The 16,734-nt window shown below is 40.8% G+C and overlaps 1 protein-coding gene across 5 annotated transcripts in view; it reads left to right on the plus strand.

Moving 5' to 3' along the window:
- rbfox3a (RNA binding fox-1 homolog 3a) overlaps window positions 1–16,734 on the plus strand; it is a 661,616-nt gene that overhangs the window by 301,980 nt on the left and 342,902 nt on the right. For all 5 annotated transcript variants that reach the window (XM_086195774.1, XM_086195768.1, XM_086195772.1 and 2 more), the window contains one exon: window positions 4,880–4,929. In XM_086195774.1, the coding sequence (XP_086051900.1) occupies window positions 4,908–4,929 (22 nt within the window). In that variant the 5' untranslated portion in view covers window positions 4,880–4,907. The remainder of the gene's footprint in view (window positions 1–4,879; window positions 4,930–16,734) is intronic.

A 16,734-nucleotide genomic window follows, 5' to 3' on the forward strand; every position in this document is an offset into this window, starting at 1 on the left:
ATGACTTTCAAGTGGTCCTCAGAGCAGCAGGATGCTCATTTTGGTCCTATTTAGAGTCAAATAGATGGTAAAGGAGAAGACATGTAGCTGTCTGTGTCTCAATCAGATGCACCTTCCACTGCAGCTTCACCGTCTCCTTCAGATACGGTCACATTTACTCTGTCCTCTTTTATCCAGTCAGTGCCTGTGAATCATCAGACAATAGATGCGAGCTATTGATTTCATCTGTTTTTTGGAAACCCTCTACCTCCTCATGTTCATTCATTCTTTAGACAGGCATGATTGTTCTGCAGCCCAGCTTTTAATCATTTTTATATTCATGTTCCTCCTTAGGCCTTGAGGCCACAATCTCTGCTCCAAATCCATAGAGTTTGCACCTCTTCATGGAATGGATGCATTAACAAGTACACACAAAACGTATGTAATGTGTGCGTGCATCGTGTCACAAATGATACTGGTGTGATAGTATTTGTAATAACAGTAGTTTATATGACAGAGTAATAAAATACCTCCTACAGACTAATTACTATCATGGATGGACTTTGAGAAGTGTTTCTCAACCACTGGGCCAGGGCCCATGGGTGGCCTTTGAGCTACTTTCAAGTTAAAGACCTCTTTTTGCAAGGGATTTAGATTAGCTTTAAAAAAAAAAAAAAGAATCATTAGACAAATAAATTCAAATACACAATGTTATTGATTAAAAATATGCCGCTCAGCAAGATAACATATAACAGCAGACTAGTGTGGCAAATAATGGAAGAGCTCTTGGATACACCCATAAAATATTGTTTATACTGGATTTATTAAATGCTAGAGCTCTTGACTGAGAACCAGTGGATTTCAAGATGTGTGATCACTGTCATTATCAGCATAAAATCCAGAGGGTCGTGTGGAATGGTTGAGTTTATTGACAGGTTCGCCAGCATTGTTGGACCTTGCAGCTGCAGGATTGGAAGTCATGCACTTTTTTCTTTATTTTAGAGACAAGAGTTGACTCCACTGGTTCATCCTGTGGCTCACACGCACAGTTGCGTGCACAGATGTGCTTCTTCTTGCTTTCTGCTTGAAGTTGATTTCAGCTTCACTTTGTTCAGGATGTGGAGCTCAGAATTAACCTATGTAATTGCTTTCGTCCCCTTTTGCCAATCATCATTAAATGAACTCCAAACACATGGTGAAATTCTTGTTCTTTTTCTGTGATTGATATTGAAAATTAGCAAATACGGATGTGTGTGTGTGTGTGTGTGTGTGTGTGTGTGTGTGTGTGTGTGTGTATGAACCTTTTAGTGCATGTGCCAACTTATACACAATGATTTATAATGCAGAGGTATGCATACACATAGCTGACATAAAGAGTGTGTTCGCTTGTCCGTGTTCACTCATGAATCAACATACACTTCTATGCATCAGGCCTCTGCTGTTTTATCAGCACAGTCCAGTTTGTTGGCAAAGGCAGCTGCCTATACCTTGTTTCAGAGGCCTTAATAATAGTGAAATCATTAATAATTAAGAATTATGGAAAGAAAATCTTGGCTTGTATCTTCAATAAAAAAATAATGGTTACCTGCTGTAGTTGTTGAACTCCTGTGCTCTGCACACAAAATGTGTTTGTTTGTTTGTGTGTGTGTGTGTGTGCTGGGGGGGGGGGGCTGTATATAGTAAATATATAAAATACTGAGCTGGGAATATTTGAGTATTGGTGATAGGAGGTCAGTAAAGTGTTTTTGCTCCAGACCCGCAGTATTATTATGTCTGCTGCTGTGTTTGTGTGTGTTAAGGAGGATAAACGCGTCTGCTGTGGACATTTTGTCTATATTTGTGAAATTATGTGTTAATACATCTGATTCTGCTCCGAGCCAGGGTGGCGGTGGTGGTGGGGGGATGAAAAGTATATTATACATTATGCTGACAGCTAATTATCTGTTTGCTATTGTTTGCTGAATGAACTCTTATTATTGTGAGTAGATTCATTACTGTTTCACTCTCAATCTTTCGTCTGTTTCCCATCTTGTCCTAGTTATTCCTTCTTTTCCTCTTAAACATGTTTTAGTTGGTCACTTTTCCCCCCTCCATATTGGCAGTGGTGTGATTTTTTCTATTCAACTTTCTGTGGTTTGTTGTGTCTTTCTCATGTTTTTTTCCCTTTTGTCTTTCCTTCTCAAACTCTTCTTTCGTCTTCTCTAATATTTGTTGATTTCCCTTCCTTTCTTTTTTCTTTTCTTGCACCACTCACCAAAAGTAAAAAAAAAAGAATAGAAAAAGAAAAAAGAGAAGCTTAAAATCAATAAGCCAATCAGATACTGGAACACACACACACACACACACACACACACACACACACACACACACTGCACCACCCATGAGAGGAATTAGAGCTACAGATCAGATTAATGCCAGCCATTTAAGAGATGCTCATATACACACATTTGCCACCATCCTGTGCTCGCTGCATACATTTTTAATCAAAATAGACCTCGCCCAGCCATCACACTTCACTAATTACCATCATACAGCAGCGCATGGTAAAAGGTACCTACCCCCTCACCCCACCTCCTACTCTCCGAGCTGTCCCACCAACACCAACAAGCACCGCTGCTGTCTTTGACTTTACTCCCTTCATACTTTTTTCTTTCCTTTTTGTTTTACTATATTCCGCAATTTTTTTCCCCCAGGAGGCTCCTGACTACCTCTGTGTGTGTGTGTGTGTGTGTGTGTGTGTGTGTGTGTGTGCGTGCGTGTATACGATGAAGGTGCACCAGATGTTAACATCATTTCCCATCAACAGTATTACATGGATGTCAGGGTCTGTCTGACTCTTGGGTCACTGATGGGTCGTGGGATGTTTTGTCTTCCTCTCCCAGCCTCAGCTGGATCTTATCACCAGATTGTGAGGAAGAGGACAGGAGATACATAGCCCATGAGACAATTAAGTTATTTCAAATCTTTACCTGATTATTCAGGATTGGAAATAAACTAATTAAATTTGTGCATGTTCAAGTAGTTTTTTGTGTAATTGTGTGCGTGTGTGTTTTGAGGTTGTTGTTTTTTTCAGAAGAGTTATTTTACCTACGTGTTTGAAAGAATGCATTGACAGTTCTTTGCTAGATTATAATGCTGTCCACCGTGAGACGGACTGTAGTGTCTTAATGATCCAAGTCTTCATTCATCCACGCCAGGTTCATTTGTAGTCCTCCCTGCTAGAGTAATGTGCCTCAAGTAAAAACATTTATCCTGGGGGTTTACTGTGTTTTAATGATGATTCCCGTAGCACCATTTGGTTGAAGTGAGCAGTCGATAAATGATTCATATGGAATTTATTAATTGACTTTTTTTAGGATGGTATTTGTGAGCGGTTTTGGTGAAGGACCCTGTTTTTACTTGGCACCGTATCACCTGGTGTAGTCATCGCTGACTCTAGTTGACAGGTTCTATAAGTTAATGATAACTATGAAGAATATCAATTTGTGAACTGTCGTGTTGCCCAATGGAAAAAGGCCCCTGTAAAAAAAATACACAGTATTCGAGTCAGTTTTAAACAAGTTACTTTTTACTTTGACTCTACCTTTACTCATAGAAATTTCACCTCTACTTTCGTAAAATGTCATTAAACTTACTGTGAATTCTAGAAATACGGCCAGAAATGTCTCTATACAGAATGAACTCGACTTTTGACCTTTGACCACCAAAATCTAATAACTTAATCATTAAAACCAAGTGTTGATGCCCATCCTATTTGAAGAAATTTGCTAAAGGCGTTCCAGAAATATCATGTTCATGAGAGGTGACAGTGAACTTTGACCCCTGCTAAATCTTTTAGTTCATCCTTCAGATCCAGTGAACATTTGTGCGTAAATTGGGGAAATTCCCTCAAACAATTCCAGCAATATTGTGTTGACAAGAAGAGGATGCGTTGCAAAAAACATAAAGCCTCAGGCTCAATAATGAATGCTAAATAAATAGCTAATGCCTGTTACAGCTGTGACTGAAATACAGCGATCTTGTGTGTCACATTCAGCTTAACAGCTACTGCCCACCTTGATTCTGGATACGGACTCATGTTCCCCTCAGAGGAGACGATTATCTGCCACAATACTGTAACAGTCTGAGGTAGACTTAGCATTTCATTGAGAATTACTACACTACCCACAATTCAAAATGACACAGCAACACGTCTGGCTTGAGAGGAATCCATATTCCCTTTTCAGACCAGAAACGGGAGAAATAGTGTTTGCATTGCTTTATGGTGTGGGCAGTTCCAAAACTCTTAATAATTATCTCGAAGGTCTTGCAGCTTTTTCTTCATTGTCTTATCTTTTTCTGCTGAATCAAATATTTTGCAGTCACTGGCAGATTTGAATGGGAAATTTACTTCCAAAAACTGGAGCCACTGTGAAGGCGGGCGGTCACCGTTGAGCTCTTTTGTGCCACATTTTGTTGATCCATACCTCTCTTTCAAATGACTATATGTCCAATGTGTCTATTCATCTGATTTTCTTTGTAAGCTAAAAGAAATTAGCTTGGAGATGATATTGATACAAAGAAAAATCAGATTATAATCAAAAAGTGACTAAATTTCCTTTCCAAGCTTGATCAGTGGACTTTGTATTCCTGCTGCAGCTAGAAACGCAGACTGCACACACGCACACACACACACACATGCACACACACACACACACACACACACACACACACACACACACACACACACACACACACACACACACACTGTCTAAATGCGTATGGGAATCATTGCCGGCCCCAAACACATGAATCTGAGCTTGTCTATTTTTTTCTGTGCATGTTATCTTCAAAGCAACCTGTGTTTAATGTTAAATGTGTGATAGCTAACCTTTTCATCTTTGTTGTCTCCTTGTCAAAGGTTGCTCCCTCCGACCAGTCGGCTGTACATGGAGACCCCCAGTTGGGCAGGTAAGTGTGTATGTGTGTGCGTCTGCTATGTTGCATACAATCTCATCACAGGATCAGATTCCTGTGTTCCCACCTCGAGTGGGTTTACTGATACATGCTCTCAGACAGCTACGCTACAGCTACCCCGATGGATGTGGGTGTGTGTGCGTGTGTGTGTGTGTGTGTGTGTGTGTGCACGCATCCAGCTGTCTTGTTGAGTGTGTGTGTGTGTGTGTGTGTGTGTGTGTGTGTGAGTGTGCGTGTGTGTGTGTGTGCACGCATCCAGCTGTCTTGTTGAGTGTGTGTGTTTGTGTGTGTGTGTGTGTGTGTGTGCACGCATCCAGCTGTCTTGTTGAGTGTGTGTGTTTGTGTGTGTGTGTGTGTGTGTGTGTGTGTGTGTGTGTGTGTGTGTGTGCGTGCGTGTGTGTGTGCGTGTGTACGCGCAGAGAGAGAGAGAATGTGCTGACTGCAGTGCTTTGGTTCTGGGCATGCCCATTAGAAGTGGCTATAAATCCTGAGCGCAGTGCTCTGACTGTGTCAGCAGTCCAGCCAATGAATGGATATTAAACGCCACAAAAAAGCCTCTTTAATTCTGCCTGCCTCTGCCATGGTGTTGCACTCTCTCTCGCTCTCTTTATCTAGTTATCTATCTATCCATCCACCTCTATTCTGTCTCTCATCTGCCCCGTAACGATGGAATAAAAAGAAGAAAGAGCTGCCTCAGTCCTGCCAGGCCCTTTAAGGTGAAACTGCCACAGTTAAGACAGCATAAGCAATACTAAAATATTATTTATATTGAATTATTTGGCCTTTTTATCTGCAATGTACATCCCCAGTTGAGTATAATGAAGTTAAGAAGTTGTAGGTTTTTGAATGGGTAAAAGTGTCAGAATGAATGTTGGGAATCCTGGCATGCCATTTGTTAAATGCAAAGACACTCAAATTATAAAAAGTTGATTATTTGGGAGCAAGCCTTGGTTTCGATGAACTTGTATGGCAGCTTTTAGGCTGTTAACGGTGTAAAAAGTGTTTTTGCTTTTAAGTTTTTCGGTTTCCACTGCAAGCTCGGCATGTTTTAGTGCGGTCTTGTAAACGTTGGCTGTAAACTTCCGCTCCTAATGTTACCCTGTTCTCTCCCAGCAACTCACCACTCGCTTCCAAACCGTCGCACAGCTTGATCATAAAAGATGTATTGTTATTTCGATTAAATTTGAGGTTGTGAAGCATGACCCTGGCTGTAGGTGTGGCCATCTGTCCTACCAGCCCATCAATATCAATCTAATAGCAGAAGGAAAGATCAATCACAACCAACTTAAATCTGTGGAAATACACACAGTCAATGCAGTTCCTCTGCAGCATGCCGTTGTGTCAGGTCTCTGTGTCGGGGTGAATCACCTTCACTTCCATTCACCATGTAGAAAGCATTTGTCACTGTATCAGAATAGAGAATATGATGATCAGGAGTTGGTTGGCTGTTATAAATATTAATTAAATTATTATATAGCCAGTGTGACATACAGTTCACTCACAAAGTACCTATTTTCTTGGAGAAATCAGTTTTTATCAACATATCCTACAGTCAAGTGACGGGAATTCATAATGCACATAATAAGCTGTACCAGTGTGCACATACACACGCACGCACACACACACACACACACACACACACACACACACACACACACACACACACACAGCTCATTGTCTCGTTCTATAATATCAATTACAGCTCGGCCTGGTTTAGCCTCTATCAGTGTTCGTCAACAGGCCTGCAGGCCCAATCAAGGCTCCGCCGCCCAATCAAACTGACATGGCAGCTAATTGGAAAGTGGTGCGCAGCTCAAAGTGAAGATCATTGTTGGAGAGTCTCAGCTTCTTTGAAGATTCATGATGAGATGTGTGTTGGTGATACGGGGCAAGAGCTGTTGTTGCATAAATTGTGTTTGGTGTGTCATACTAATATAGATGGCCAACATCAGCCTTCGATTGAGGTCAGCCTGCCATAAAAGCTCTGTTGGTTGTTGTATTTACTGATGAATCTGGTTAGAATCAAGTCAAGCTTATCTAAACCACAGAATTAAATTCAGGTCTTTGTATTGGCTTATTGACATAAATAGTAAAACATCAACTTTAATACCCAATTAATTCCCATTGCAGTGGCTGGTTCAGTGTACACTACAGTTCTTGTCCTTTATTTTGCATCACCACAATGAATTGTACCTGCTAAAATGTGCTAACTTGCAGTTTTGCATTTATTTACCCTCCCATTGTTCTCACAAACTTTTGACAACTAAACCTCAGAAACTGTCCTCTGTGTCACAGGTGAAGTGTTTTGAGTCTGTATTTTTGGCTTGAGCTGAAACGTGTGGTTTGAAATGTTCTTTCTCATTAGCAGCCATACTGGATTACTGAACTCTTGTCTCTCACACGCATTGATGGATTTGGAGTGCTTTGACATGCTTTGTTTTCACTGGTCAGCAGGCATGGGTGGTTGATTATTAGGATGAGCATGTCACATTCAAGCATCCTGGCATTTTCAGGCAACTGACCGTTTAATTCGGGTGGGATATATTAACATATCAATAATTTAGGAGCCCAGTTGCAGTTTTTTATTTGTACATTTCAGCTTAATTACATACGATGCTAAGTTTTAGTGTGCATTGTCTGGAAAGGAATTTTAAGTCTTTTAAATTTCTTTAAAGTCTTTTCACTTTCTGTGTTTAAGCTTACAGGAAACAGAGGTAAAGTTTCCCTCTGAAACAGCCTCTCTTCCTCTGTGTGTCCACTAAAACTGTGCTGCACATTTTACATTTGCTTTTCCAAGACATTAAATTCCAGATGCAATTTCCTCAGATGGAGTGGCCGGTCTGCAGTGATAAATCTGGTGCAGTGCCTATTTGTATAAATTTCCATTCCACCCTTCTATATTTTGCGCCTCTAAACAGGAAAACCTTAAAATACATATTGCATGAGCCATAATGGTTTTTAACTGTGCCAGTTTTCTCCCACTTACTGGTTCTATTCCTTAGTACAAGCCCCACTATATAAGGACAAAGGCAGTGTGGCTGTTTAGTGAAATCTTTAGTTCCTGTCGCTTTTCATTGAGTTGTTCTTTCCCTCTCGATGCTAGCTCCCTAACGAGAGAATTCTCTTGACTGTTGAGTGTAACACACTCCATCTGCACCGTGTACCGTTGCATCATCGCATCAGGTTCTAGCACACAAAGAACACATCGCACACTCAATCCAGGGTTATTTCAACCAGTTGCTATTTTCAAGAGAAAAAAATCGGTGCAGTCGTAGTGGATTCAGTTGACTTTTAATCCATTCACGTCCACAGTGGAATTCACTCATTTTCTTTAAGGAAAAAAAAAAAGAGCTAGTAGAGTTAAGCATAACTTCATTGACGTTTTTCTTGTTTTCTAACTTGGAACATCATTTTTTTTTTGGTTTTGTTTCAACAATAGGCTGCCTTGTCTTGAAAAAAATGCAAAAATAAAGGTATCTTAAACTTCAAGGAGTTTTATTAACTGGCACCATTGGATTAAAAGAGCTTCAATCAACATATGATATAACCTAAAAACTAATATTTGTCTGCTTTAGGAAGAGCTTTTATAATTTTATTTTTCTTGGTGTTATTTAACAGAAAATGTGTTCTCCGACTAATCAAGGAATGATAATACACAAAGAGGAACCTTTTATTTTCGTGCTGTTCTCGGGTCTGTGGGGCTTCGCCCTAAACAGAAGTCTCCTTATTCGAGTGGTTATTCATTAGCAGGTTAATTCCCATAAAACTTTGGTTCGTTTATTTGGGGCCGGTATTGAATGGTGCAGCAGTTCTAAACCGTTTCTGCTTTGTTTTCTTTCTCATCTATATTAACACCGTTTTTTTACACATGCCAATAAATGCTGTAACATTGGAAAATGCATATTGATAAACATTTAGCAAAAAACATTTTTAAAACTTCTGGAAATGGGCTAACAGGTTAACGTTAACAGTTTAGGTTCCATATCTTCAGCCTGGAGTTCCAATTAATTTTCAAAAAGAAAAACTAGCAATAATCCTCAAGTGAGTCAGGGAGGGCTTCTCATGTGAGATGAATTGTGCTTTTTTCCCCTGTGGTTTGTGCAAATGATTCATCCATCCATCCATCCATTTTCTTCTGCTGTATCCTGTGTGTGTGGGGAGGGGGATGCTGGAGCCTATCTCAGTGCCTTCGGGCAGAGACGGGGTTCACCCTGGACAGGTCACCAGTCCATTACAGGGCCAACACATAGAGACGAACAACCCTTCACACTCACATTCATACCTACGATCAATTTAGAGTATCAATCAGCCTCGTCCCCAATTGATGTCTTTGGACTGTGGAGGAAGCTGGAGTACCAGAGAGAACCCAGCAGGAACAGGGAGAACATGAAGACTCCACACAGAAAGATCCTGTGCCCGAGCCGGGACTCGAACCTGGAACCTCCTTGCTGTGAGGCGACAGTGCTGACCACTGCACCACTGTGCCGATGCAAATGATTTATTTTGGACAAAATTATAAATTCGGTATTTAGAATAAAGTGATATTAAATGCAATGTCAACTTTTAAGTAAGTAAACTTTAACTGACAAACTCATTTATACTCTCACATTTTTGGCAATTGAGCTTCTGCATTTGCAACAGTAGAGAGAGCAAATGTAACTGGCAGTCAGTGATTAATAATGTGGCATTTCCAGTGAAAAAAATTCAGTTGTGTGGTGACTTTTTAAACAAGTTTACCTCTTTTGCACCTTGCAAAGCTTTTTAAAGCAGGCCCTCAACTGTAACACACTGTATAGTTACACTAAGTCGACTGTTGCCTGGAGGATAAGGGAGACTGTTATTGTTCCTTTTAATCTGACTCCTCCACTGTTAAATTTCTTATCTTTCATATTTGTCGTCGGTCAGGGACAGATGGAGTCGTTACAGCATTTTTTCTGTGAAAAGAATCATGAACCAAGACCAGACAGTGGCTGGATCCAACCAGAGAGACATGCAGCACAATGAGTATCGACTGATGATTGATCCCTGAACACACACACACTCATCCAAACTCTACCTGTGACACTGATCGCTGGAGGCTTATTACTCTGTGCTGATTGCTTGATGCTCATTGGTGGAATTCGACCCTGTAGTCATTTGTTAATGTTAGTAAAGCTGTAAGTGTTTGTTTCCTCCTCATTAAAAATGTAGGTTTGGCCTTAATGGTGATAGCACAAAGCAACCGGCAAGCTATTAAAGCCATCCTTACATTATTAACACAGATAAACACTACCATCTGCGGTTAAAGAGAAAAAAAAATCACTGTGATGATTATTTAGCTGACATATGCTTCCACACACACACACACACACACACACACACACACACACACACACACACACACAGATCTCAGGTGTGTTCAGTTGAATTTTAAGTGTTATGTATGGCAGTGACTCATCACCACAAAAGGGGGAAAAGTTCAGGAGACACAGAATACGCTCAGTGTGGATTTTATTGCCTTTCATTGTGAACACACACACATACACACACACACATACACGCACACACATCAGCAGCTCAGGAGTGTAAATGACAAAGGTTCTCTTTGTATTTGTTAAAGTGATGTCCAGTGTCTCTGAGCTGCTTTTAACACTCCCAAAAAGGCCATTACAATTAAAGGAGCACTGGCCGGAGCTGAGGGAAATGGAGAAGAGTGTGATGAGAGTAAAAGAGGGATGTCAGCACAAAGAGTGGCGGAGATGCTTTTAGCCCCTTTCTGCAGGAGTAATGTCCAATTACTGCTCGGTTTGAGGCCGCTGCCTCACACTGTCATCAGCACACACGCATTAGGTTATGGCCCACTGCAATGGGCCGATTGTCAGCTGCCATGGATCACAATCAGCCAGCAAATCCTCTGGGCCATCCAGGGGAGAGGTTGCATTTCACATTGAATATTCATGTTGTTTTACTGGTTATAATAGGCTCGAGAACTCTCATGCAAACAATGAAATGCAAACATGATCATGAATAAAGTGTCCCTCTCTGCTTTCGAAGGCACAGTCTGGGCTGAGCACTGGTTCTCCCAGCCCCGTATCGTGTGTTTGTCAAGTGTTTGCTTCAGTTCACTTCTATAGCCTCTGACTGTGACCAGCAGGTGGTACCAGATATTTAACTTTCTCCTCTCTCTTTCTCTCTCCCTCACTCTCAAGTAAAGCTCCCTCACTTTATGAAGGGGATCACTTGAACCTGAGTTGCGAGATTTTAAAGGGAAAGAAAAGAAATTGCTGGATTGTTGGATATTTGCAGCCTGTCATTCATTCTGGGAGTGAGTTAGTGAGTTTAGCCTTCACGTTGAGTGCCTGTATTGTTGGAGATGATTGTGTGCTCTAACAACTAACTGGATTAATTGAAACTCTTAGCATTCCTGGAAATAGCTATAAAATTTGCCCCAAACTCCCACCCATACAGTGAATGCGTGTAGTGGTCGGCATGCATGGTTAAAGTCTCTTTTGAAAGCTATTCTCTGATATAAAACCTCTGAGTTGTAGACCTTTGATCACCAAATCATGCATAATTCCTACAAACAGATTTTGGCAGCTTCGACTTCCTAACAGGAAAAAAACAATTGGAGCGTGGACGCTGCTGTCTGAAACAACTGTGATTGGAGCCGCCGATTGTATAACAGTAGATTTAGTCTTTGACTCTCTCCAACTATGTGTTGCAGAAGCACCCGCTTAAACACAGCAGTCGTGTGTCAGGGGCCTGCGCTACAAAACAGGATCTGCTTGTCTTTACTTTCTTCAGTTTGCATTGTTTTACAAATCCAAGCAACTTTAGTAGGGGATCAGCCGTACCAAGACATCAGGATATGAAAGAGATGGCGTCCCCTCCAGACGCAGACAATGATCTAAATCTCTGTCCATGAACGCAGGTTCTCCTAACTGATAAATATAAATAATTCCCTCAGTAGAAAAAAAAAAACTCTCTTGTTCATAGGAGTGCTTCTAAGGAAATCCCACAGGTTGTTTTTCTGTCATACACCAGACAGACCTTCCCACGATGCACACAAATGTCAATTCATCAATGGGTGAATGGTGACGAGATTTACCGAGAGGCGTGATTGGTCATTGGGAGGTGCTTGTACATGTTTCAGCCACGTAACTTAGCGCCAAGCCTGTTGTGGAGCAGGTTAGCATATCTTACTGCTGTGATATACTGTGCTGAAATGTACACTGTCTTTGTAGTACGGAAGAGTTGAGCCTGAAGTTATATTGCTAACACTCTAGTCCTGGTTCAAAGTGCATGCCCCTGACATGATAATCCCATGGCTGGTGGGCCCTCCGACCCTACTAGCTAATTCGTCAATTATGATTCGACTGATTATTAATTAATGGCATTTGTGGGTGTGCACCCAATTTCTTTTTAAAAGCACTGTGGTGAGCTTAACACTTCTGTAGGGTTTTTGACTGCTGTCAAGTGCTAAATCTTCTGTTTTCCTTTTCTGATTGCAGAGTGATGCACCTGCCTCTCCCTGCTCTTATCAACTCCAATCTGGTTTTTTGTATGAAAAAACATGTGGATGTGGAAGTCTTGTTTGGCATTAGCTGGATTTAAGAGTTTTCTCTCTCTTTTTGATCCAATACTCAGTAACTTTAAACACTTTTTGACATGAGATTATGTTGCCGTTTTTTTCCCCCCCTCTCTCTCATTTTTTTTATATAGTTTTTAAGGTTTGGGTATGCCAGCAATGTAGACTGTTAAATCCACCTATAATCTCTGCTCACGACTAAAGAAATACATTTTTGGAGGTAAAAACAAAAAAGTTACATATGGAGTCAGAGAGTTTGCAACAGTGAAACCATTACAAATGGGACATTTTATGTGCTGCTAAATGATGGGTTTCACTAAAACTACTCTAAAAAACTACTCTGGCTAAACAAGCATCTGCTGATGATTCTAATTAAATTACTGTTCAAGTATCATTATTATTATTATTAGTAGTAGTAGTAGTAGTAGTAGTAGTAGTAGCAGTAGAAGTAGAAGTAGAAGTGGTATTATTAATTGTCATAAACTGTAATTTTAAACAAAATCTGTCAGTCAGCCAGGATTCTGCAAAAAAACAAAACAAAACAAAACAATAACTATAAAGCTCATTTTCAACAAATCTGATGGAGGTGTGTATTATGTCCCAAGGAAAACCCCATTACATTTTGGGACAGCTAAGTCATAGGCCACCTGATGGTAGAAGGAAATTGAAATGTTTGTTTGTTTGTTTGTTTGTTTTTCACGTAGCTGCTTCAGCATTGAACTACAGCAGAGTGTTAAAGTCCAACACTGTTGCTTCAATCCTATGAAAGGTTGTACACCAAGGATGGATAACTGAAGGTTATGTCAACTTTACATCCTAAACCTATGATGATGATGTCATTTGCTAACATTTTCATGCATTCTAGTGCCTCAGCCATCCATATTTTAATATTTTGCCCTGATAACATGTTGAATTATATTTCACACAGCTACACCAACATCACATTTGATGGCACGGATGCAAGCAGGTTATTAAATGTGATTTTTGAATGAAACAGTAATTGGTTCTTTTCTTCATTCACCCATCTTTCACAGTAGGTTTTTATTACCGCGGTTCTCATGTTGACATGAAAAGGTCATCAGCATATATTCATTACTGTTTTCCATCAAAGAGATGAAATTAGCACTGACTGACACAAATACACACACACACTCACACACACACACACACTCTGATTTGTATGTATGAACATGAACTTCTCAGTGCGTTGCAACATCTTGCTGATGCTGCTTGATGGAGTCAGTTCCCACCTGTTTAATGATCACCAGTAGGACGGGGTCATAAATGCGGGCATGTCAAAACACCTAGACAAGTGCTGACTGTCCAATCATTAGATGTGTGAAAGGGCATGTTTGCAAGCACCTCATTACATAATGACAGTCCGCACATACACGCATGGGTACACACAGCCACAGCAAATTCTTATTTAGATTCAATAACAAAATTACGAGATTAACATTTATAATTGACAAAACATTGCAAATATTCAACAGCTGCTGTAACGTGTTCAGGTCAGAGAGCTGCACCTCCCCCTACCTCTAAAACTTATTCTTCCTCAATCTTTCCCTTCCTCTTCTACCCTCTCTCTCTCTGTTCTTTTTATGTCTCTCTCTCTCACTTTTTATACTCTCATTCATCATGTTGACAGCAGCACAGCTACTTTTGTGAAATGGAGAAAAATGTTTAAGTCAGCTTTTCTCTGTCTCTCTCTCTCTCTCTCTCTCTCTCCCTCCCTCCCTCTTGGCCATCTAGTGTGTGTGTGTGTGTGTGTGTGTGTGTGTGTGTGTGTGTGTTTGTGTGTGTGTGTGCGCGCGTGCGTGCGTGCGTGTGTAGGAAGAAGACGGGAGTAATTTCTGCTCAGTGGAAAGCACTTTACATATGACATCCGTATGGGATTCGGCTGCAGATGCAGAGTTGCCAATTGCAAGTGAAATGACTCACCATTCGGTGCAATAAACTTCATATTTCCACTTCCCTTCCATAACGTTCGTATCGCAGAGAAAGAGAGGAAGGCGGAACATTAAGGAAACAATCACACACAAAAACACAACGACCAAATCTCCAGTCAGACACTGGGCTGAGCAGGTAGGGTGGGGCTTAAAAACTGTTACACTATATGAGGAGATATATGTAAGACCTCAACAGCCAGCTCCTAGACACCCAGTGTAAATGGATCTCTATGACCTGCATACCAAACAAGCTAGCAAGCAATGTCCTGGTTAAACAGTAGACTCTAATTTGATGCCTTTTAAAGGACAATAGATGTTTATCAAGTTGAGACACCCTAAAATTTGACCAGAAATGTGTCCTTTTTTGCCTGAGCATGAGAATAAACTCCTTGACTACGCGTTGATTGACTTCTGGGTTAAGCAGCAGTGGGATGTATGGATAATGTGAAGAATGCCTGGAACAATTTAGGACGGATTGAGGTGAATACTGTTCACGCCGGAATGAGTTTATCTACAACCGCATTAACTAAGTATGTTAGTCTGACTTCAAAAAGTAATATTTCAGTTGTATTATTTGTATTTACATGCATCTTTAAAAGTTCAGATGTAGTCAGACTAACCAATAAATAAACTTGTTCCAATATCATGAATGGTTAACTTTAGTTTTAGGTGCTAGCACACACAAACAACCTTTATTTGTTTTTTTTTTTGGGGGGGGGGGTATGCTCTTTAGGTATTCTTGGTGCAGTCACTGCTGCCTGTACTAAGAGTGGGGAATATTTTATTGATTTGGTTCCACTTATTGGCCTGATTTATTATAGATTATTTAACTGGTTCCTGAGCAGTTTTCTGGAATTGTAGTTCACTTCACTTCTACTTTATCAATGAACTGATTTTATTGTCCATCCATCCATTGTCTTCCGCTTATTCCTACATTAAGGGTCGCGGGGGGGGTGGAGCCTATCCCAGCGTCAGCGGGCGAGAGGCAGGGTTCACCTTGGACAGGTTGCCAGTCCATCACAGGGCCAACACATAGAGACAAACAACCATTCACACTCACAGCCACACCTACAGTCAATTTAGAGTATCAATCAGCCTCGTCCCCTCTTGATGTCTTTGGACTGTGGAGGAAGCTGGAGTACCAGAGAGAACCCACACAGGAACAGGGAGAACATGGAGACTCACACAGAAAGACCCTGTGCTGGAGCCGGGACTCGAACCTGAAACCTTCTTGCTGTGTGGCCACAGTGCTGACCACTGCACCACTGTGCTGCCCCTGATTTCATAGTGATTTAAAAAATATATATATATCTTTTTGACTTTGGTAATTAAAAGAAGGAACTGCCAGCGTTTCTTTGAGCTGATTAGAATCTCATTGTTCATAGTAAACCCCTCCCCCCAATCAAAAAATGGCAGCACACGCTGAAAATGTAGAATGTGTTCCTCTCGACCAGAGCCTTTAGGAATTAAATCACTTTTGCAGAGTGTGACATTAAGCAAACCACTACATGTTGTGGAGTTTGTCCAGAAGCAGCAGAGGCAGGCAGCTGAATGGGAAAGGCGTGTACTACCAGAGGGTGTCAGCCCTCGACTACTAAATATTCTTATAAAATCAGGTATGTTCAGAAATAGCCCAGGTAGACACACATTACAGATGTAGTGGTGTTTCATAACACCAAAGATATGCTTCACCATCAACAGTGAAAAAAGCAGCCCCATGCAGGATTTCAGCATCAAGAGAATATTTGTACATCATTTATTTTCATTTAGTTTTTCTTTGACTAAAAGAAAAAAAACCCAAATCCTTTGAGTTTTCCTGCATGGGATTAATGTTATTCTAGCAGGATATTTCCCCTCGGTAATGGACGTGCAGCTGGGTTGGGAGGCAGCAGCACTCATGCATAGAATGTGAAATACATGACATTCCTGGACTTTAATCCCATGCTGATAGATATTTCATCTCATTGCTTATCAATTGAGATTACCACATCCATTTTTGTCACCTTTCTTTGTGAATTGCAGCTACATTGGGACAGCTGCAGCCTTCTAAGTGCTCTTCTGCTGCCCTACAGTAATATAGCTCATTGGCTCCGGGGGTTGATAATGCTACTAGCAGAACAAAGCGTCAGAAAAATAAACACTGCTGTAAGTGCAGATATTGCAGAAATAAGACTCAATGGCAGCAATTATCGTGTAATGGTGTCACATTTTGCCTCTCATCGTGGTTTTAGATGAGGATCTATGTGTATCTTAACTTTTGAGTTCACAAATATGTTCAGTCTC

This window comes from Aulostomus chinensis, chromosome 23 (genome assembly GCF_037954235.1).
Source record: "Aulostomus chinensis isolate RoL2024-O1b breed Wild chromosome 23, RoL_Achi_v1.0, whole genome shotgun sequence".
Classification (NCBI taxonomy): Eukaryota; Metazoa; Chordata; class Actinopteri; order Syngnathiformes; family Aulostomidae; genus Aulostomus; species Aulostomus chinensis.